General features: G+C 37.7%; 1 protein-coding gene across 2 annotated transcripts in view; it reads right to left on the bottom strand.

Annotated features, from left to right (window-relative positions):
- The window catches only part of slc66a2 (solute carrier family 66 member 2), a 42,170-nt gene extending 18,512 nt beyond the window's left edge, over positions 1-23,658 (bottom strand). The window contains exons 1-4 of one of the 2 annotated variants that reach the window (XM_048596083.1): positions 23,264-23,658; positions 21,711-22,146; positions 16,995-17,128; positions 7,730-7,774 (exon numbers count right to left, since the gene is read on the bottom strand). In XM_048596083.1, the coding sequence (XP_048452040.1) occupies positions 7,730-7,774; positions 16,995-17,128; positions 21,711-21,919 (388 nt within the window). In that variant the 5' untranslated portion in view covers positions 21,920-22,146; positions 23,264-23,658. Of the gene's footprint in view, positions 1-7,729; positions 7,775-16,994; positions 17,129-21,710; positions 22,300-23,263 lie in introns of those variants that run through there. The other variant, XM_048596084.1, reaches the window with a different exon arrangement.
- Between the last annotated feature and the right edge of the window lie 210 nt (positions 23,659-23,868).

The raw sequence follows: 23,868 nt of genomic DNA on the forward strand, positions 1-23,868 counted from the left end.
ATGAAGAATCAAATTTTTACAGACAATATCTACAATGAAAATGCATTTATGTCCACGTCATCTGCTTGCAAAAAAAAAGTTGTATCCTACATTTATACCAAACATTATCAAATACTGACTCCTACAGGACCAAGGTTGCATTACATTCTTTTTAGTCTATATTAAATAATGAAACTCTTTGTAAAGTTTTTGTGGTTCTCATTCAGTATTATAATTTTTTCGATAATCAAGATGACAGATTTCAGTTGCACAAATTTTTGTGCAATAAAACATAAAATCTGCATTATGACAGACAACTTGATTGTACAGCTCAATATTAACTCTTCCTACAAGTCCCTGCTACCTGACAATCGTTTTTATATGCCTAACACCTTGCAGCTGAAGAAAAATAAGTGTGCATTTTGATAGTTTGAATCTGACAGGATGAAATAATCATACAACTCAACATGCTGACAGAATATTCCAATTAAGTTAAAAATTTGTGTTCCACGTGTCACATTATCCACTTGAACTGTCTCCAAAGTTCAAGTTTAAAAATTTTACAGAAAAAGCATCTTTAAACAAAAGATTATCTAAACCTCATTTAATCCCATTCCACATATTTGATCACAAAATCTATACTGATACTCTGCTGCAGGATTAAGGGAATGCAGCAATGTCAGTGGTGTGATCCTTCGGATGATTCATTTAACTGAGGCCCTTATACCCTCTTAGATGAGCCTAAAAGATCACATGACAATATTTCAAGGAACAGCGAGACCAATATTTATCCCTCAACCAACATATCACAGTGCTGTTTATGACAGTTTGTGGTGCATTAACTGGCTGACGTATTTCCTACCTTTAAAAGCTACTATTACTTAATTCGTTTTGGGACATCCGAGATCATGGAGGATACTATATAAAACGTAAGCCTTTCTTTCTTATTAAAAAAACCAACTTCAGACTCTCCCCAAATGCAATAAATGTAAAGCATGCTTCACGAGGTCATGCACCACATTCCCAGTTCAAAGGTTGAGCAGGCCTCATTTTCAACAAGTAGTTTCTATCATGACCAATTTTTCTCATTGTGTTGCAACAGCAGAGATCAGACATCTGCCTACATCACATGATGGTGTCAGAGCTGCCAGAAACATAGAAATTCAAGGCAAGGTAGACAGCTAGTCAAACATTAATGGTTTAACATCCAAAAGGTATCTTACGAGTTCAATCCAATTTGTATTTCAAGAAAAACATTTCAACACTCTTTTAGAAAATTAAACAGGTTGAGCATAAACAATCAAAATCCACTCGGACACCATTTACAGCATATTTGATCCATTCTGCGCAATTCAAAACACAAGTGTTTATGAGGAACCCAATGTTTGCTATTAGAGCATACAGGCGTAGAGTCATACAGCATGGAAACAGACCCTTTGGTCCAACCAGTCCATGCCAAACATAATCCCAAACTAAACTATTCCCACCTGCCTGCTCCTGGCCCATATCCCTCCAAACTTTACTTATTCATGTACTTGTTCAAATGCCTTTTAAACATTGTGGTAATGGTGGATGCACGTACAGTTACAAATTTCATTCCAGACGCGAACCAAATTTGTCCCTCGTATCTTTTTTAATCTCTCTCCTCTCATCTTAAAAATATGCCCCATAGTTTTGAAATCCCCCATCCTAGGGAAAAGACATCTGCCATTCACCTTATCTCTACCCCTCATGATCTTATAAACTTCTATAAGGTCACTTCTCAACATCTTACGGTTCCAGTGAAAAAAGTCCCAGTCTATCCAGCTTTTCTTTACAAGTCAAACATTCCATACTCAGCAACATCCTGGTAAATCTCTTCTGAACCCTTTCTAGCTTAATAGTATTCTTCCTACAATAGGGTGACCAGAACTGGACACAGTACTCCAGAAGATGCCTCGCCAATGTCCTGAACAACCTTAATACATCTTCCCAGATCCTGTACTCAAAGGACTGAGCAATGAAGGCAAGCGTGCTAAACACCTTTTTAACCACCCTATCTATTATGTGATGCAAACTTCAAATAATAATATACCTGAACCCCTAGGCCCCTCCACTCTACAACACTATCCAAGGCCCTACCATTAATTACTGTATATACTAGAGTAAAAAAAGTCAACCGCATGTAAAAGTCAACCCTCTATTTTCAGCCAAAAAATCTGGAATTTTCCATACATCTCGTGTAAAAGTCGACCCTAGTTCTTCACAGATAACAAATCAACATTTGAGAGTCAAGGTATTATCCTATACATAAATGTTATGATGAGGAAATGATCGGTGAGACTATATGAGAGTCAAATGTCTGATAGCTTTTATTTCTGATTTAAAAAAAGTTTAAAACGTTAGCTTGAAAAACTAAAACAACAGTAGACAAAAGGTAATGGAGGGAAATGGAAGAATTTGGCGCAAAAGTTTAAGACGCATCAGGTCAGACTCAGGCACTTGTGGAATACAGTCATATACCTATTTGAGGTTTTGAAATTTCTCCTTCATTTTGTGTAAAAATGCCCTCCAGAAAAGTTTAAAAAATATGCAGCAGCGTTTAAACTGAAAATTACTGAAGCTGCAAAGAAGACAAATAACTATGTAGCAGCAAGAGAATTTTGGGTTTCAGAGAAACTTGAGAGAGACTGGAGAAAGATATCAAACCAACTTCAGACAATGTCAAAACAAAAAAAGTGTGCCAGCGGTGATCCCAGCAAGTGGCCACAATTGGAGAAAAAAGTTACTCAGTGGATACTTGACAATCGTCAAAATAAAAAATGTGTTAGTCGTGAAGCCATCTGAATCCATCCACGAAACAAATCAAAGAAAGATGAATGGATCTCTGATTCATGGAAGGAAATAAAAGCTGACATTTTTTTCAAATTTTTCAAGAAATTTGGAATTTCAAATGCACTGGACGGTACAGGAGACAATTATCTATGGGATGACATGGATGAAGAAGCAGCAATGATGTACTAGCTCTAACTACAGACAGCGAAGGTGAAGAGGGTCAATATGATGATAGCATTCATACTGTTGATTATGAAGCTTAATTCAGTGAAGATGTTGAAGATGTGATTTTGCAGGATTTTAATGAACTTTTGTATTTGACATGTTTAAGTTGCATCATGTAACTCTAACTTAAAGCCGTATTATATTTCTACTTCACTTCTTGTATGTATAAGAACATAAGAACTAGGAGCAGGAGTAGGCCATCTGGCCCTTCGAGCCTGCTCCGCCATTCAATAAGATCATGGCTGATCTTTTCGTGGACTCAGATTCACTTACCCGCGTTCTCACCGTATCCCTTAATTCCTTTATTGTTCAAAAAAATCTACCTTTTGTTTTTAAAAACGTTTACTGAAGTAGCATCAACTACTTCACTGGGCAAGGAACTCCATAGATTAACAAACCTCTGGGTGAAGAAATTCCTTCTCAATTCAGTCCTAAATCTGCTCCCTCTAATCTTGAGGCTATGCCCTCTTGTCCTAGCAAATAAAAGCTTACTAATTCATTTTTGTTTCTATTGTTTTTAATCCGGTAATTACCGTAATTCATCGTTTTTTTTTTCTTTATTCGTTTGAGAGATCAATTGGGCTTCTGCTAATGATACAGAATTTTGGACTATAGCATGAATTTCAGCCCTTCAAAAGTAGTGTTCATGTAATTGTTGAACCCATAAATTTAATCTTCAAAAAACAGTCTAAAAAATTTGACTTTTACACAAGCATATTCGGTATACAAGTTCTGCCTGTTTGTTATACCAAAATGCAATACTTGACATTTATCCATATTGAACTCCATCTGCCATTTTTTCAGCCTATTGACTCATGCCCTCAATATTCTCATCCAAATCTTTATATAAATGACAAACAAATGAAGACCCAGAACAGATTCTTGTGGAACACTACCGGTGACAGGCCTCCAGTCCGAAAAGCAACCTTCCAACACCACTTTGTCTCCTGCTATTAAGCCAATTATATATCCAATTGGCAAGCTACCCTGAATCCCATGCGACCTAACTTTATTAATTAGTCTACCACGAAGAACCTTGTCAAAGGCTTTACTAAAATCCAAGTAAACAATGTCAACTGCTCAGCCGTCATCAGGTTTTTTGGTAACTTCCTCAAAAAACTCAAAGTTTGTAAGATATGGTTTTCCTTGCACGAAACCATGCTGACTGTGCCTAATCAATTTTTGCCTCTCTAAATGTTTATAAATCCTATCTTTTAGAATCACCTCCAACAACTTACCCACAACCAAAGTCAGACCGACAGGTCTACAGTTTTCTGGTTTCTCCTTGCAACCCTTCTTAAACAAAGGCACAACATCAGCCACCGTCCAGTCATCCAGCACCTCACCCGTTGTTATTGATAGTACAATTTTTTCTGCAAGGGGCCCCGCAACTTCCTCCCTTCCCACAGCATTCTGGTATATATTAGATTAGGCTAGCAGAGATTTATCCACCTGAATATTTTCTAAGACCTCCAGAAGTTCCTCTTATGTAACGTGAACTGTTTTTAAAGCATCATTATTTATTTTGTTGAGATCTCTAGCCTCCATTTCTTTCTCCACAGTAAAAACTGATGCAAAATATTAATTTAATGTCTCAACCATCTCCTGGGGTTCAACACAAAGATGGCCTCTAATCTTTAAGGGGCCCTATCTGCTCTCTAGTTTACCCTCTAACTTTTAATGTATTTGTAGAATCTCTGGATTATTCTTAACCCTATCTGTCAATGCTATCTCATATCCCCTCTTTGCTTTCCTGATTAAAAACCGAAAGAACTGCGGATGCTGTAAATCGGGAACAAAAACAAAGTTGCTGGAAAAGCTCAGCAGGTCTGGCAGCATCTGTGAAGGAAAAAAACCGAGTTAACGTTTCGGGTCCGGTGACCCTTCCTCAGAACCTGCACTGCAAGGTCTCTTTGTTCAGCAACACTCTCCAGGATCTTACCATGAAGCGTATAAGTCCTTCCCTAATTTGCTTTTTTGTTGCTTTCCTGATTTCCTTCTTAAGAATGGCTACACTACAAGATGACAACCTTGTCCTGGGAAGTATTGAGTCAACTTGCCTGTTAACTGCTACTTAACATTAATTGGTGCATTCTCTTTAATAATTCTACTAGAGTCCACTGGCAAAACAATTAGGACTTCCATCTCATGCGGTATAAATTTGGCACAAAAACAACGTTGCTGGAAAAGCTCAGCAGGTCTGACAGCATCTGAGGAAGGGTCACCGGACCCAAACGTTAACTCTGTTTTTTCCTTCACAGATGCTGCCAGACCTGCTGAGCTTTTCCAGCAACATTGTTTTTGTTCCTGATTTACAACAGCCACAGTTCTTTCCGTTTTTATTTAGTGTAAATGTGGCTTTCCCCTAAATCTGTTTTCTTGCAAATTGTTCTGAGGAGTGCAAAACGTAAAGCTTTGGCAATAATGTCTCTTTTCAGCAATATTCAAGTTTATACAGGTTTAAGCACTGCTTAGAGAAATGAATGTTAAATCAGCATATAAATCCATAGATACTGGGACTCTCACTTCTGCATTTTAGCAGCAAACAGAAGTTTGAAACAAACAAAGACTTTACAACTACCACAGAACAGAGCAATTCAGTCAAAACTAAAGTAAATAGAAAAATATGAATAAACTGTCACTATCAATATTAGTAATAACAGTAGTAAATTTCTCTAGGGTTACAAAAACAAAAGAGCTCTCTGCATAAACTGTAAAAGGATTTGGCATCTTCTAATTCACACTAGTTTGCTGAAGTTACAAATTTTCAAATTGGGGTATTTCTATTGCAGCCTTTAGAGAATCTAATTGGTTCACAATGTCATTACGATTTCTATATTTGTTGGCTCACTAGCATGTTGTTTCTGTCACTGTACACTAATGAAAAGCATTGTGTAACAGCAGCAATGTTTTATTTTGAATAGTCAAGAGGGATCACGAAGTTTAATAATTGCAAGGTTTGAGTATGGTGTTTTGAAAGCTAGTTACATCAGAGAAAACAGGTTTGATGTTAAAGGCTCAGTGTTAATCCATTCAGAAATAAAACATCACTATTGCAGTGTTGTCCATAACATTATTGAACCTGGGTAGGATTTTTAAACTTGGTGCATTGTTTAAATGAGTAGTATTTCATACTATATCACACAACTCTGTATTCGACCTGCAAATCTTCAATAAGTCAATACAAAATTTGCAAAAATTCACTTCATTAAAACCAGATCACTAGAACGATTAGGTTTTCTCTCTGCAACATTAAGACAAACAAACAAGGAAAATTAAAAAAAAACTGACTCAGTATTGCAGTACCACCAATGCAAAAGGGTCAACAGATTCTGTTACGCACTGCAACCCTACTTTGTCAAAAAGCTTGGAAGGTTAATACAGGTGCTGTCACAACTTAAATCGTGCTACTGACTTGCTGCCAATTTGTCACATTCTCGGTAACAAATGTGCTCCTGTAGGCGACAAGTGAGGACATGAATTTTAGTTGTAGTACACACTTAAAATGTCCCAAGATGCAACACAAAAAGCACCAAGAATTATTGTATTAATGACGCTAAATTATTGAACAGTAACAATATCAGCCAAGACAAATAAATGTCATTATGTCTTTTTAAACTATCATATTCAAATATTGTCCTTTCCAGAACAATCCAAGAAACCTGAAATACAAAGTGTACACTATCTTGTATCTCAACTGAATTTTGTTAACTCTTATGTTTCTGTGGTCTATCACTTGTAAGGCATTGGACATATACATACATAAAATTGTGAATTTTGTATAAGAGTACAAATAATGCTGTGTTATCAACATTTAACATACATAATTCAATTACTTTGCTGGCTCAATCTACTTGTTCCAAACTGGTTAACAACTTCATGAAAACAAGGTAATTATATCCTTTTCAAATTTTAAAAAAAGCACATGAATGCAAATTATTTTAAAAGTTATTCTCTATCAATCTGCAGAGTTAACCGAGAAGTCATCTTATAGAATGGAATGTAATTTGCAATCACTTCTTGAAATCACATTCTAAGCTATGTTGTTGTGGGTCGGCACAAAGGCCATTTGATACCCACACAGGAAGAAACAAAGTTTTTCAAATCCTACTTAAATTGAAAACTCTCACTTGTTTATAATAGATAGCTTTGTGAACAACATTGTAAATTGCTATTCTTTGTAGCCAGAGCTGGAAACGTAAGCGAAATCCCTCAAAATAAATAACCACAAATGCAGACCTAATTGTGGCAGATGCTACACTATCATGTAACCTTGGCCTAAAAAACATTCTAAATTGACACTAACATTGAATGTGATATAATAATAAATTTAGTTGTATCTTCAACACTTATCAGTTTTGGCTGAGTTTGCATAGGTATATAAAAATAGGTATTTAAAAAATGATCTCTGTGAATTAAGACTTTGGAATGCGCAAACCCATCACATAGAGCAGAGGAAGAAAGAATCAAATTATGTATATAATTTCAGTATTCCATTATCAGCAAGCCTTGAATGTTCATAATGACCTAACTGCCCACATATTACTTCAATTTGTACAGATACTCCCATCTAATGCAAAGAGGCTGCGCGCACCAAGTCTTTACTACACAAAAACATCCATGCATTCAATAGCAAAAGAAAATGGAAAAAATGCAGACTCAAATGGAATAAATCTTGGGATGCGTACATGCTACATGGGTGTATACATACCCAGAAAGAACTTCCTAGGAGTTTTGACTTCTTCATCTTTATTGTCTGTTAACACAGACCAAAAGCCAGAAAGAAGAAAAGACAAGAGGCAAAGTTGATTTCGATTCAGCCCAGTATTTTTAAGGAATCACTGTATACTGATATCTCTGCTGTCCCAGAAAAAGCATATATATCCAAGACTAGAATTACATATTTCTCCCTCTTTATTTTTGAATAGAATAGTTTTTAGTAGTATAACACTTCATAATATGGTCCTAAATTGTCATCAATTTTCAGAAAATAAGATAATACAACAATTTAAAATAAGACACAACAGACTTGTAGTATTTGAAAAAATGAACTTTCTTTGTTGGGAAAATTACACGACAATTTCTTTTATCTTAAAATTCTTTAGTAACAGCATGAAACAGCACTGGCCCAGGAACATTAAACTCAAAATGTAGCTTTGTAACAGCAGCAGCCTGAATTCAGACTATTGCCAAGTTGACCAAGTTCAGGTGTGTTTTACATCTGCCACATTTTCTCATCTTTCAGGCAATATCGTTTGCCAATTTCAACAGGTATGTGACTTCTAATTTTTAGCTGCTAGCTGCAGTGGAATGTATTCTGAGACAAAACTACTCAATCCCCACCTGGCCTCCAGGCTTTCCTGACCATAATGTGACACTTAGTCATCCGGACAAGTCCAACCTACATTGAGCTAACTGATTTCAGGCAACAGAGCTCCAAGAAGTTGCAAACAGAATTAGTACCATGGAGCTGGGCAGGTGGAAAAAGCAAAAGTCAGTAATCAGGATCAAAAGCCATCCTGACTTGGAAGTGCACATACTTGCATCCAGTAAAAGAAAGATCTTGCTTGAAAATGATATTCCCAAAGGTAAGAAAGCATTAATAAGTTCATTATCTAAGCACGAATGAGATACTCCTAAATGTGAGATACCAAAAGGACATTTATTATTCAAGGAAGCACATTGCAGATTTAGTAAATCAATGAACTATTATAAGAGGTAAAGTGCCGTTTTCAAATTTAGGTTTCTTTATCCTTACGTACTGGATTTGCACCTTTTTCTTTCATTGCTGACACTTTGTGTGGAGATAAATCTCATTAACAAACATGCTACATTCAAAAGCAAAGATTATCTAATACAAGTCTAATTTATAAGGCATGTTTACTTGGCTATTTTCTCTGAACTGAGAGTGAAGTAAATAACTACACTGTTCAACATACAGCTCCTCCCTTCCAATGTTTCTTTATTTTCTGCCTTCTTATAAGTAGATTCTGCTGAACCTTACATTTACAGTCCTTAACATTCTGAACAAAAATGTACTAGGGTCTTGGATCAAAGCATGCTCTGGAAATATTATTCAGTTAGACACTATGCAATGAATATTGACTTAAAGGGCAGCATGATTTATCTTTAACCCAGAATCACTGTTACAAGTCAAATTTTACTGATTCCAAATATTTAATGTTGCCTCTTCAAAACAGGAAAGGATGAGGTCGCAGGGGACACACCAAAGGCTCATGATGATTTACATTAATATGGGATACAAATCTTTTGATATTACAGGATGCAATTTTGTACAATTCTCTATGAACACTACTCTGTGGAGTTAATTTACTGGATAAAACTGTATGTTTTGATATTAATTTAAAGCTGTACAGAAGTTAGTTGCCCTCTAATCAGTATTGCCAGACATTGAGATATTGGTGAGACTACTTGTGGATTGGGAAGCAGAAAGTTAGAATTTTGTGTTTGTAAAATGCTACAGGGAAAGCATTGTGTGGTCCTTCCTTTTAAAAGATGATGCACTTTTTCTATGCGAGTAGCAGCTTGAAAGCTTGCAAGTACACAGAGAGCACCCAAATTAAAATGTGTATCAAAAGGCCATACAGTTAGCAGGCCAAGCAGCAGTTTTTACCAAAACAACAAGTTTGGAATTTAGCCAAATCAATTTGAACAAGGCACTTAGATACCAAAAACCAATTAAATTTAAATCTGATGATTCTTGACAACATAGGACCAATTCTATTATAAGAAATTGTCATCAAGGGTATAAAAGAAGTGGCAGTCGGGCATTGACTAGAGCTAACTGTCATCTGCCAGAGTTAACAGCCATCAGCTCTCAAGACAGAATTGCTGACTCTCACAGACTCCTCTATGTTTTAGAGAAAGCACTATCCAAAGAACAAAGGTACCCATGGCACAACTAGTGAATATTCCTGACAGAACAGTTGATGAAGAAACCCTTCCTGACAGAATAATTGACAGAGAAGGCACCGAGCATTCTGGAAGATACATAACCTGGCTGTCATTTCGAGAGACTAAATTCCTTTTTTTTTAAATATAAGCAGCACTTGTATTTATTGGAACAGCATGCTATTAAAATCTTAGAGATAGTAGGGAATGCCGATGCTGGAATCTGAGATAACAAGGATGAACACAGCAGGCTGGGCAGCATCAGAGGAGCAAGAAAGCTGACGTTTTGGATCTGGACCCTTCTTCAGAAAAGAATCTTGTTTATTAGAATCTTGTTTTATTCAGGAATAGCTAGTAGTTAGAAGGGATTTATTCAGTTTGTTAATAGTGTAGTTATTTTGTTCACTGTTAGAGTTAGATAAATAAATTGTTACTTGTTGATTATAAAGTGAGTGTCAGGAATTTATTTTGTTTAAATACTAGAAGTTGCTAAAAGGCAGGTTACACCACTTTTCACACTCCTTTCACAGATTATAATGTGAGGTGCTCCTCTTAGGGTGTTTCAGTTTTAGTTCACAGCAGGGGGTCAACCTCCGCTTTAAAACAGCTTGTGGCCGTGATTTGAACAAGATTTAAACGGATTTGAATGGAATTTAAATGGGTCTGAATGGATTTGGATGGATTTAGGGTACAAAAGGTCCAGCAGATTTAAACAGACTTGGGGACTAGTGTCCTACATCTTTAAATAAAGCTTAAGTGAGAAGTGGAAAATCTGTTTAATTTCAGCTGCTTTCTGTTGGTTAAATCAAAAGTGGGGAAATGGCTCTTAACATTACTAAAGAGGTTTTGGGGTTGAAGATGCTTCCCAAATTTGCTAAGTTTAGAAAGACTTTTAGAATTAGCAGACAGGCTAAAATCGGGTTTAACTAAGGATTAAAAAAAAGCTGAAATTGTAACAGAGTTAGTCAAGTACTTAGGTGTATCAGAGAAACAGTCAAGTGCAGTGGAATTAGAAAAAAATAAACTGCAAATGAGAAGATTGGAGTTAGAGAGTGAACTTAAAAGGCTGGAGTTAGAGTAAGAAAGAACTGAAACAGTTTGAATTATGGTTAGAAGTAGAAGAAAAAAGGAAGGAGAAAAAGAAAGGATAGCCATGGCAGAAGAGAAAGGAAGGGAAAGAATGTTCAAGTTGGAAAAGATGAAGCAGCTTGAACATTAAAAAGAGAGAGAGTTTGAACTTTGGAAGTAGGCAATTAGGCAGGAAAGTCAATTTAAAAGGATGGAGATAAAGATAGAGAATAGAGCTAGATAAAGACAAGATAGGCTTGGTGAGGAGGACAGTGATGATGAGCAAACCCATCATAGCCAAAGGCCTGGCAAGGATATATACAAATATGTCAAAACATTATCAAAATTTGATGAAAACAATGTAGAAGCCTTTTTCATTAGCCAATTTCTCAAAGACAAACGACTGAACTGGCCAGAGACTATGTGGGTAATATTAATTCAGACCAAGTTGAGAGGCAAGGCGAGTGAGGTGCTTGCAGCACTGTCGGAGGTGATGTCAGGGGAATATGAAGAAATAAAACAGGCTATTCGGAGAGCCTACGAATTGGTACCAGAATAGTACAGACAACAGTTCAGAAACGTAAGAAAGGAATCGTGTCAGACTTATATCGAGTTTGAAAGAACTAAACAGAACAACTTCGATAGATGGATGAAAGCATTGAAGATAGAAAAGATAATATATGAGGATCTTAGAGATGTTATTCTGCTGGAGGAATTTAAAAACTCACTTCCAGAAGCAAAAAGAACTCATGTTGAGGAACAGAAAGTTAAAACAGCGAGAAGAGCTGCAGAGATAGCAGATGAATACGCATTTGTGCGCAAATCAAAATCTAGCTTCCGACAATTTCATTCCATGAGGAAACAGAAAGCGGATCAAACTGGGAACAGTTTACCACATGTGAAAAAAGAAACCCAAGTGGGTAGAAAAGAGGTGAAAGACCTCAGGTGTTTTCACTGCAATAAGGTGGGGCACACAGTCACAGTACTGGTGGTTTAAGAAAGGCACTGGGAAAAAGGATGTGGTAAAAGAAGCTAAACTAGTGGGATTAGTGGAGTTAGTGAAGAAAATCCCAAAAGAAGTCGAGGAGCTGCAGGAGAGTGCACAGCCTCATCAAGGGCTGGATGGTAAGATAGCACTCAAACTTTCAAAGACTTGAAAGGTTTACTCAGGTAAAATAGGGGGAGTAGATAAAGAAGTTAAAATATTGAGAAATAAGGGAGCTGGTCAGTATCTAAGCGTAAGAGATGAAAATATTTGCATTCCTTCTGAAATATTGCCCAAGAGAGTGATAATCTGTGGAATAAGTGGAGAGAGAATTAGTGTTTCCTTGTGTTAAATAAGGCTAGAAAGTCCAATCAAGACTGGGGGAAATGACAGTGGGAGTGATGTAAAAAATTGGCTATTCCAGGAGTACACTTTGATCTTGGAAAAGATATAGCTGGATGACAGGTGGGAGGAGTAATGCCCATTTTAGTGGAGATGCCAAAAGAAAACCAGGGAACTGAGGAATTAGAAGAAAACTACCCTGGAATTTTTCCTGAACTATGGGGTGACAAAATCCCACAGCCATAAATTAAAACAAGAAGGGAAATCAAGAGAGAACGATGAAGGCTTTGAGGTACGGTTAGCTGAGATGGTAAAGGAAAAACCTAAGCAAGTAGAGGATCAGGCAGAGGTGTTTAGTTCTGAAAGATTAATGGAGTTACAACAAATAGATGAGACGATAAAAGATTTATATCATAAAGCCTACACTGAAAAGGAATTGGAATGTATTTCAGAATGCTATTATCTTAAGGATAAAATCTTAAGGCGGAAATGGAGACCTTAGCAGGTTAGTGCAGGTATGAGATGAGCGGACGTTCAAAGAGATTATGTTGCCAATAGAATTTAGACAGGAAATAATGCAGTTAGCATACAAATTTCCTGTAGAAGGTCATCTAGAAGTGAGGAAAGCTCCGGCTAAGAAACAGAAGCATTTCTATTGGCCTGGGTTACATAAAGATGTGGTTGAATTTTGCTGTACCTGTCATATGTGTCAGATGGCAGGAAAGCCACAGGCAGTAATAAAACTAGAGCCTTTGATGCCAATTCCCACATTTGGAGAACCTTTCAAGTGAGTTATGATTGATTGCGTAGGTCACCTCCCTAAAACCAAAAGTGGGAACCAGTATTTGCTAACCATAATGGAGGTGTCTACCAGGGTTCTGGAGGCAATTCCATTATGGAATGTTTTGGCAAAAAAGGTTGTGGAAGAGTCGGTTGCTTTCTTTATCCATTAAGAACGACCCAGAGAGAATCAGTCAGACCAAGGGTCCAATTTTACTGCCAAACTATTTAAGGTGGTCATGGATAGCTTAGGCAACAAACACTTTATTTAAAGTGCATACCATCCTAAATCCCAGGGAGCATTGGAAAGGTGGCATCAGACCCTAAAGACCATGTTGAGGGCTTATTGCCAGGATTACCCAAATGATTGCGATAATGGTATCCCATTTATATCATTTGCTATTAGAGATGCTCCAAATGAATCGACTCAATTTACTCCATTTGAATTGATATTCAGACACAAAGGTCAACGCTGTGACTAAATCTGACTCATACCCAATTCCAAGGCTGGAGGATTGTTTGGAAAAAGTAGGACAAACCACTTACATCACAAAGTTGGACTTACTTCCCGGTTATTGGCAAGTACCTTAGTCAGAGAGTGTGAAAGGAGTTTCTGCTTTTGTAACCCCAAATGGGTTATATCAATTTAAATTAATGCCCTTGGAATGAAAAACACACCAGCCACTTTTCAAAGGCTGACGAACAGAGTTGTCACAGGGCTGGCTAATTGTGCCATATCTATAGATGACTTAGAGATCTTTAGCCATTAGTGAGAAGATCACATGAAGCATTTGGCAGAGCTCTTTGAGAAACTAGGGAAGGCAAAGGTGGTCACAAATTTGGCAAAACCAGAATGTGCGAAGGCGGAAGTGACATTCTTAGGGCACAACATCGGACACGGATGGATGACACCGAGGAACGTGAAGATGAAGGCCACCAAGGAATTTCCAAGACCATCCTCGAAGAAGGAAGTGCTATGATTTATAGGATTGAGCAGATTCTACAGGAAATTTTACCAAACTTTAGTACTGGGTGGCAACGCTGACGGATTTGTTAAAGAGAGAACACGAAATTTCAGTGGACAGAATGCTAGGAGGCATTTGAGAATTTAAAAGCAGTGCTAACCACTGCACCAGTTTTAGCCACACCAAATTTTTTGAAACCCTTCAAAGTCACCATTGATGCAAGTGATGTAGGTGTTGGAGCTGCATTGTTACAGGAGGATAATTGTGGAATTGAAAGGCCAATCGGTTATTTTTCAAAGAAAAAATGCTCAGTATCCACCAGAAAAGAAATGTAACCGTTGAAAAAGTTTTATTGAGTTTGGTAATGGCCTTACAACATTTTAATGTTTACGTTGCAAACAATGCAGAGACACTTGTGTATACTGATCACAATCCTTTGACATTTCTGGAAAGATTTAAGGACAAGAACATCAGGTTATTTCATCGGAGTTTCGTGCAACAAAAATTTAATTTACAGATGGTACATGTTGTGGCTCGTGAAATTATGACTGCAGATGCTTTATTGTGAGTTTAAAAGAAAAAAATGTTTATATGAGATAGAAACGGTAGTGTTCAATGTGTGTGTGTGTATATATATATAAAATATATATTTATATATAGAATTAGTATAAAATGTGTAACTCTAGATTAATGAGCTATGGATCTAGTAATACAACGTAGTTAAGGTTTTCAAAGAAAAAAATTAAGCCATCTTTTCATAATGATGTTTTTATTCTTAAAAGGGGGAGGTGTTGCAAAGTTGGGTAGAGTACTTGTGGTTTGGGAGGCAGAAAGTTAGAACTTGGTGTTTGTACAATGCTAGGGGGGAATTATTGCATGGCCCTTTTAAAAGATGATGCACTTTTGCTACACTTACAGATTTTAGAAAATGTCTGAGTGTAGCAGCTAGGAAGTTACCAAATACACAGAGAGCACCCGAATTGAAACATTTGCATCAAAAAGGCCATACGGTTAGCAGGCCAAGCAGCAGTTTTTACCAAGATAACAAGTTTGGAATTTAGCCAATCAATTTGAACAAGGCATTTAGATACCAAAAACCAACTAAATTTAAGCCTGATGGTTTTGACAACATAGGACCAATCCTATTGTAAGAAACTGATATGTCATCAAGGGTACAAAAGAAGGGGCAGTTGGGCAAAGATAGGAGAGCTTATTGTCATCTGCCAGAATTAAGAGCAATCACCTCTCGAGAGAATTGCTGACTCTCAGACTCCTCCATGTCTTAGTGAAAGCACCATCTAAAGAACAAAGGTATCCATGGCACAACTAGTGAATATTCCTGATAGAAGAATCAATGGAGAAACCCTTCCTGACAGAATAATTGATAGAGAAGGCACCAAGCATTCCGGAAACACGTAACCTGGCTGTTATTTTGAGAGACTAAATTCTATTTTATTTAATATATGTGGGACTTATATTTATTGGAACAGCAAACTATTAAAATCTTGTTTTATTCAGGAATAGTTATTAGTTAAAAGGGATTTATTCATTTGATCAATAGTTTAGTTAATTTGTTCACTATTAGAGTTAGATAAATAAATTGTTACTTGTTGATTGTAAAGTGAGTGTTAGGGATTTATTTTGTTTAACCACTAGAAGTTGCTGAAAGGCAGGTTACACTACTTTTCACACTCCTTTTACAGATTATACGGTGAGGTGCTCCTTAGTGTTTCAGTTTTAGTTTGGGGGGGGGGGGTGGTGGTAACCTCTGTTTTATAACAGTAAATTTGCAGCATTTAAAGCAATACACAAACGTGTCTTTGGTTTGGCACAAATTGTCAGCATCTGCTATCTTCTCCCCATCGTGACTACCAACATCTCAATGGAATATTTAGCTCTAGAAATGCTGAAAAGTTACGGTGATACTTGGCATATGCCAAGGTGGGGGCGAATTTCCTCCTACAATTCCTCCCATGAATGAATTGCATATGATCAACTAATTCAATTTCACAAGCGTAAGAATAGTGGAGTAAGGGGAATAAGGAACAGTGGAGGATGGATTGAGTAAGAGATGACGAGAGAATGAGAACGAGGCATGCTGCGAGACAAGTAGAACAACTAAGCCTCTTACGTTCACACCCTGGCCTTTACAGTTCATTAAATAATTCTGCTACATTGAAAACCAGTATGATTGCGGTAAGTTTGTTCAATTTTAGTAGATGTGACTCTAAGATCTAGCTTATCAGCCATGCAAGAGCGCAGAACTCAAGACTAGTGACACAGACTTTCCTAGGTGGACAATCATACTCAGTAGTGAGTGATTGCCGATGATGATGAATATTTCGAAGTGTATTTTGTATGAGGATAGGTAGGTGCAGTCCTTTTACATGGGCTCTGCCTTTCAAATGTATTTCGTTCCTGACACCGCATCTCCCTAAAGTAAATTATATCAATTGAGGTTAAGTGCAAATTGGTGGTGAGCACTGATTGGTTTTCAAGCACCCCTAGAAAGATACTTGGTTCAAGTTCCTCGAGTCCTGGCAACGTGTTTATAACATGTCGGAACAGGTTGAATAATTTTTTTTTTTTAAAAAAAGTTCACTTCACAATTAACTCTGATTTTTTCCTTCACCAATGGCTATCAGGAGAGTAATGCTCAGCACCCCCACTGTAATTTTGAACATGAAATTAGCAAAATGTGACTTAATCACAGAACCGGCAGCTCAGGATATTAATTGCAAAATCGTTATATTACCTAAAATAATAACATTTTTAAAATGGGATCCTTCTAATAATAATGTTTCTTTACATCTGTGAATTTTATTAAAAAAGATTTACCTGATTGCTTATCACAAAAGATTTTGTATTGATTAAACATTTTAAACCTGCCATGTTCAGATTGCCTACATTCGATGGTCACTAACCTGTAAAGGCACGGCGTCGTGTTGTGAGTTCACTGGCTACACGAACAGCAGTACATAACTTCAACATCACCAACATGGTAATGATCATGATTATACTTTGTAATAAAAGGGGTGGTTCAAAGTACCTTCCAAACCTTAAGAAAAGACAGAATACATTATATTCACAATTCAAGCTACACAAGTTCCTTTAAACAAACAATCCTTGTAACTTTAAAGAATTATGAGTACTCATAACTAAAATCAGAAATATACAGAAACTAGGTACAAAAGGAGTCATTTGGACCAAGTGGTCTATACCAGCATTCATACTTCCCCCACTTGAAATCTTCCCAAATCCTTCAATTGCATTATTCAAGTGTCTAGCTTTTCATTAAATATTATACAGCAATGCTTTCTGCTTCAACCAGTCCTATATTCATCACAATGTATGAAAAAAGCTTTCTAAATTATTTTAGTTTGTTTGTCAACATCCAATTATTTTTACACCTCAACACTAGCAAACTCCTTTATAATTACAAAGGCATTCAACAGGTCTGCATTATGTTTTCTTGCTAATAGAGAAAGAATCTCAACCAACTTAGTGTTTGCTGATAGTTAGTTGGAGAAACTCGAGAAGTTGAGATTTTGTTTTGGCATAGACAGGCTGAAGGGATATTTGATCAAGAAGTTTGAAATCTTGAAAGAAAGAAGGAGAAACCGTAGTCAGTAACTGAAAGCTAGTAACCAGAGGAGACAAGTTTAAAAAGTCATTATCAAGAGAATAAAGGTGAGGGTGGCAAAATTTCCACAGCAAAATTTTAGGATTAATAGGTTTCTCTGATTCCCTATTGAATTATATTTATCAGCATGTGCTTCAGTTTGACCTATTACTACTCTGAATAGGAATGTTTTCTGCTTCTATCCTATTAAAGTCTTCCATAATCTTTCGTATCATATCAGCCATATTTCATTCATAAAAGACACAGCGTCACTAAATAACTCTGGGCATAAGGCATTATGTGAAGCAGCCTAGCACTGTTACCTCACAACATCAAGGCCCCAGGTTTGATTCCAACCTTGGGTGACTGTCTGTATTGAGTTTGCACATTCTCCTTGTCTGCTTGGGTTTCTGTGAGGTGCTCCAGTTCTCTCCCACAGTCCAAAGATGTGCTGGTTGGGTGGATTAACTAAATTGCCCCATAGCATCCAAGGTTGTGCAGGTTAAGTGGGTTAGCCATGATAAAAACTTCACTTGGGGTCAGTGAAACGGTGAGGGGTCGGATGTTCTTTGGAGGTTCGGTGCAGACTTGATGAGTTGAATGGCTTCTTTTCACTGTAGGAATGCTATTATTATTGATCTAATTGATTTTGGGTGGGGGAGTTTTTAACAACAGGCCTCATCATTGCAGAGTGTTGGCATTGCAAGGAAATAATATGTTGAATGATTTTAAAGACAGGTACAGTTTGATTTATTTTTGCTGACTTTACCATTTGACTAATAGAGCTTATATGCTAAGTATGTACTGCAGACAGTAGTTAAATGTGCCTATGGAAATGTAAGATGTCCAGGAGATAACTGTGCATTAGGATCTCTTAATGCCTATTTGTACAGTTTCAGTGTCACCTCAATCAAATTAAGCACAACCTGAATATTATGCCCTTACATAACCATGCCTACACGATCTCACTGCAGCATATATTCCAAAACTCAATGTTTATTAAATTCTGCTCTGTGCCAGACCTTGGCAATGTGTTGCATCCAATATATGTCCATCCTGATCTGGCACTGCACACTATAGCATACCATAATTTGCATTGTCCCAGAGTTTACTGCCAAAATAATGGTGAGTGAAGACAAATACTCAATCTGTTCAAAAAGAAAACCCAGCAATTTACAGTGAGGAAGAGATGAAAAACCATTGGATGAAATGCCTGCAAAAAAAAGTTTGCCATCACTCTCCCTGTAAATATGCCAAATAAACGTGTTCAGAAATGTTTTGAAATATCTGGGGCAGGTGGTACTATAATCCATACCTTCTTAGTACGGACACTATCACTGCGCCCGAAGGCCCTACTTTCGTGCAACCAAGGGAAATTGCTGCATATGTCCTGTAAAACTTACTGCAGTACGTTAGGGCTGGTATTTAATGGCATAAAGACTATTAATGGGCCCTTAATGCTTCCAATGGTCTTCCACTAGCTAGCAATTATACAAAAGCACAGCAAGTGCTACGTAAGCATACTAGTAGTATTGATGGATTAGTCATAGAGAAATACAGCACAGAAACAAGCCCTTTGGATCAACTTATCCATGCTGACCAGGTATCCTAAACAAATCCACTCCCATTTGCCAGCATTTGGCCTGTATCCCTCTAAACCTTTTCTATTTGTATACCTATCCAGATGTCTTTTAAACTTTATAATTGTACCAGTCTCCACCACTTCCTCTCAGTTCATTCCACACATGCACAACCATCTGTGTGAAGAAGTTGCCCCCTTAGGTCCCTTTTAAATCTTTCCCCTCTCACCTTAAACCTATGCCCTCTAGTTTTGGACTCCCCAACCCTAGGGAAGAGACCTTGTCTATTCACTCTATCCATGCCTCTCATGTTTTTATAAACCTCTATAAGGTCACCCCTCAGCCTCTGACACTCGAGGGAAAATAGCCCCAGCCTATTTAGACTCTTCTCTAGCTCAAACCCTCCAACCCTGGCAATATTCTTGTACATCTATTCTGAAGCCTTTCAAGTTTTACAGCATCCTTCCTATAGCAAGGAGACCAGAGTTGAACGCGTATTCCAATAGTGGCCTAACCAACGTCCTGTACAGCCACAACATGACCTCCTGACTCCTATACTCAATGCACTGACAATAAAGGCAAGCATATGAAACGCCTTCTTCACTATCCTATCTACCTGCGACTCCACTTTCAAAGAACTATGAAGATGCACTCCAAGGTCTCTCTGTTCAGCAACACTCCCCAGGACTTTACCATTGAGGTGTATAAGTCCTGCGCTAACTTGACTTTCCAAAAAGTAAGCACCTCAAATTTATCTAAATTAAACTCCATCTGCCACTCCTCAGCCTGTTGGCCCAGCTGGTCAAGATCCTGTTGTACTCTGAGGTAACCTTCTTGGCTGTCCACTACACCACCAATTTAGGTGTCATCTGCAAACTCATTAACCACGTCTCCTATCTTCACATCCAAATCATTTATATAAATGACAAAAAGCAATGGACCCAGTACCGATCGTGGATTTTAGATTAGAGTGAAATTAATACTCAACTCCTTTCAGTATGTCAGAGCTGTAATGTTTCCATTTTGCCAAAGTATACAGGTCCACTCATTGACAAGTATTAATTCCAGAAGCCACACATTACTGTAAAGTATGTTGCTTTAGCATGTAGGCAGCAAGTAGCATTTACTTCCTGAGTTTCAAGAACTACAAAGCAATCTGAACTCTGGACAGGAAGCAATCTGATTCACATGATTGTTATTTTCTAAGAAGGCATGCATTCAGTGATATTTACTTCAATAGTCTAATGTCTTGTTCTTGTCGTCTAACTCACCATGGCTTCACTCCTTCCGATATCCAGAGTGTTCTCCAACCTCATAAGCCCTGTTGTTACAAATCTGGCTTGGTGCAACTCCAATTTAATTATTCCACCACTGGCAGGCCAGTTTTGTTATCCAAGCCGCAAGCTCTTAAACACATATTCACTTACTTCTATCTACCATGCCTTCCTCCTTAAGCACTCTCCTTAAAACCTACCTCTTTGACCAAGCTTTGTCATCTGAACTAACAACTCCCAGGACCGCATCATCCACTGTTTTGGAACGCGCTGCCAAGTGCCTTGGGATGTTGTTTTACAGTAAAAGGTGCTATGTAATGCTATGTAAGTTGTTGTTATCCTTGTGGATATCAAAGCTATTACTTCAGGGTTTTGCTGGCCATTCAAATCCTTAAATCTTATTAGCTGAGGAAACTGACTACTAGCTCTGTCACTGACTAGATTCCCACTGCCTTTGTCACACTGTTACCAATGAATTCTTCCAGAAGTTTGAGACACAATTAATTACAGCTTAAGAGGGGATCAAATCCAGTTCATTGGTATGCCCAGATCCAACAATTTTTGGGCTATTACTTTTTTTCAGAAATTTGTGACAAGAATTGATCACTTGAAGATGCACAACAATTGAGCTTATCTCTAACTACATCAATGTAGCAAATTTCAGATCAGCTCACCATGCTCAACTTTATATTCAGATGACAAGAACATTTTACACAGTGAGTGGTACAAAGTGATCACTACCTAGTAACTCCTAGTCACAAAGACGACTAAATGAGAGTTATGATGCCCCTTGCCCCAAAACCCCAACAACCACTTTCCACAACACATATAAAGTATTGACTTCATATACAGAAGTATATCTAGGATCTATGGAACTAAATACCAGCACCAAAGGTGCTCACTTAAATGTCCCAAATCCACACAACGTCATAAGGTATTACTAAATGCAGATCTTTTCACTTTCCAAAGACTGACAATCTTTTCTTTAAAGATTAAAAACTCAATTCAGCCATAATGCCATCCCACAGTTTTATGCTTTCCTGACACTGTAAGGAACACTGTCACATTTGTCAAATTGACAGTTCCAAAGTACTTGGTAGAACAAATTCGCCCAGCATGATCGGATATTAGTTAGGGTTCGGTACAAAGTGAAAGTAGACTTACCAAAATAATACTCTCAATATATTGGCCACAAGCAGCACTAAGCAGACGTAGATGGAGAACCCCTCTGCATTCTGTGTGCGCTTGATATCCCTGTATTGAGGAATGTAGGGCACGACACCACCAAACACCATTGCCACCGCTGCAATCCAAGAAGCCAGCTTGCCGACGGGGAGGACAAACTGCTTGAGAGAGCTCAGACCCTGTTCCATGTTTGTCAACAAATAAATCCCGGCCAGACGGCCAAGAGGAAGGTTTGGCCTCTTCAGTCACCAAAGCCGCAATCTTCAGCCGCCTGCTGCATTGTTGTACAAGAGGTCCCGGAAGCGGCTTGAAACTACGCTATAGTTGGGGGATTGGAATGTGAGCAGTGGAGTGCCCGACCCAGCTCTGCTGATGTCACTGAAACATCCGGATTTCCTCAATGCCACGCCAACAACTGAAATGTAAAAAAAATTAAATGTGCTCGTATTATGTTGTTTTTTTCTAAACGCACAATTTAATCCCACAAGCGACGGAAAGGCAGAATAAAGAAATGTTTTAATTGATTGCAAGGGGTCCACGTGATGCGTCTCCACCAAAAGATGCATGAAGCTGCAGAAGGGAAGGCATTTCACTCAAGTTCGTGGAACACGTGTATAACAGACACATGATCCGACAAGAAGTTAATTTATCACTCCAGCTTCACCTTCTCTCACCACCCTTACACAATAAAAGTAAAGACGGCGAGATAAGAGTACTTACGAAGCCATAAGTCCTGATATTGTGCATTAAGTACCCTGTTCTTATCTTGCACTGATACACAGCGAAAACATTCTAACTTTCCAGGGAACACTGACTTAAGAAAAATGGGCATCTTAAGGGAATCATAATATGTAAATAGTACACAAATTTACAACTATTATTCCCCCAACACCTGTTTAGACAGTGATCTTATTCAAGCTTTAAATTAACTTTCATCTTCAGCAAGGTTAATAGCAGAAGTTAAAGCATAATTGCTACCCCTGCTTATGGTCAGGTCATACCATTCCCAACACTGCTTCCAAGCTGCAGATTCATTACACAGACTTTCCCAAATGAATCCATCTTAACTGGGAAGAGACAATATCTCACTCTGCACTCTGTCTCCACGAATGCTGTCTGATCCAACGTGATCTCCAGCATTTGTGGTTTTCAACAGAAAACCTGTTGGGTTTCAGATTCCCATTCAATGTCTCTTGCTACAAATGTACATGGAACCTTGGGTGATGATAGATCAGGTTCTGAATCTCTGAACGTTTACAGTTGGACAGTTGAATCGAGATTCCAGTGAAGGAATTAATGCTAAGAGGAGAGCATGATATGAAGGGAAACTGGATATGATAAAAACAAACCTTGATAGTTTGAGAAAATAGTTCATAGGGCAGAATATTTCATTAGTTCAACCTGAATGTTTTGGTTGTGTAGTTTTACATTAACAATTTTGTCACTTCAATGCTCCTTGTGCATATTTTCTCATGTCCAATCTACTTTAAGACAAACAATGAATTGCAAAGTCATTGACCTTGGCTACATACATGCAGAATAGATTAATTGTACCAGTGTACTCCAGGGCATTAAGTTCTTTATTTAATGGCTGATTCTGTTCATAATCAAAACCAAGGCCATCATCAGCTTCAGTAAATTGACATATGTGAAACTCCTGCTCCTCGTTTCCGTATCCAAGAGAATTCTGTAAAAGAGATAGTGCCAGACAAGCACTAGCCATGGCTGCACCAATTATTAAAAAGCATGTCAAGGTAAACTGGTTGAAATATCAACTGACTTTAGCATTGTCAATCCATTTTGAAACAAGTACTCATTTCATTTGTCTCCTTGAAGGTGAATAAGCCAAGTACCCAAGTTCATATTATTAAATCCAGCCCTCTTATGTCAGTGGCAGAATTATAGATGCACTTTTTATAGTATCTAACCAAAAGCCAAGATTTATACGTTGCTAGAAGCATTAAAGTTTGATCACAAGCTGAGGCTGAGTTACACATTAAGCTGAGGCTGAGTTACACATTTACCTGAGGGCTTCATCCTCATTGTGCACTGCACTTTACCACACTGAAACCACTTTACCATATCAGCCATGTTTTTACAAGTTCTTATAACTGACAGTGAGAAGTGAGAATGTAAA

The sequence above is a fragment of the Rhincodon typus genome, chromosome 4 (genome assembly GCF_021869965.1).
Source record: "Rhincodon typus isolate 14 chromosome 4, sRhiTyp1.1, whole genome shotgun sequence".
NCBI classification, from domain to species: domain Eukaryota; kingdom Metazoa; phylum Chordata; class Chondrichthyes; order Orectolobiformes; family Rhincodontidae; genus Rhincodon; species Rhincodon typus.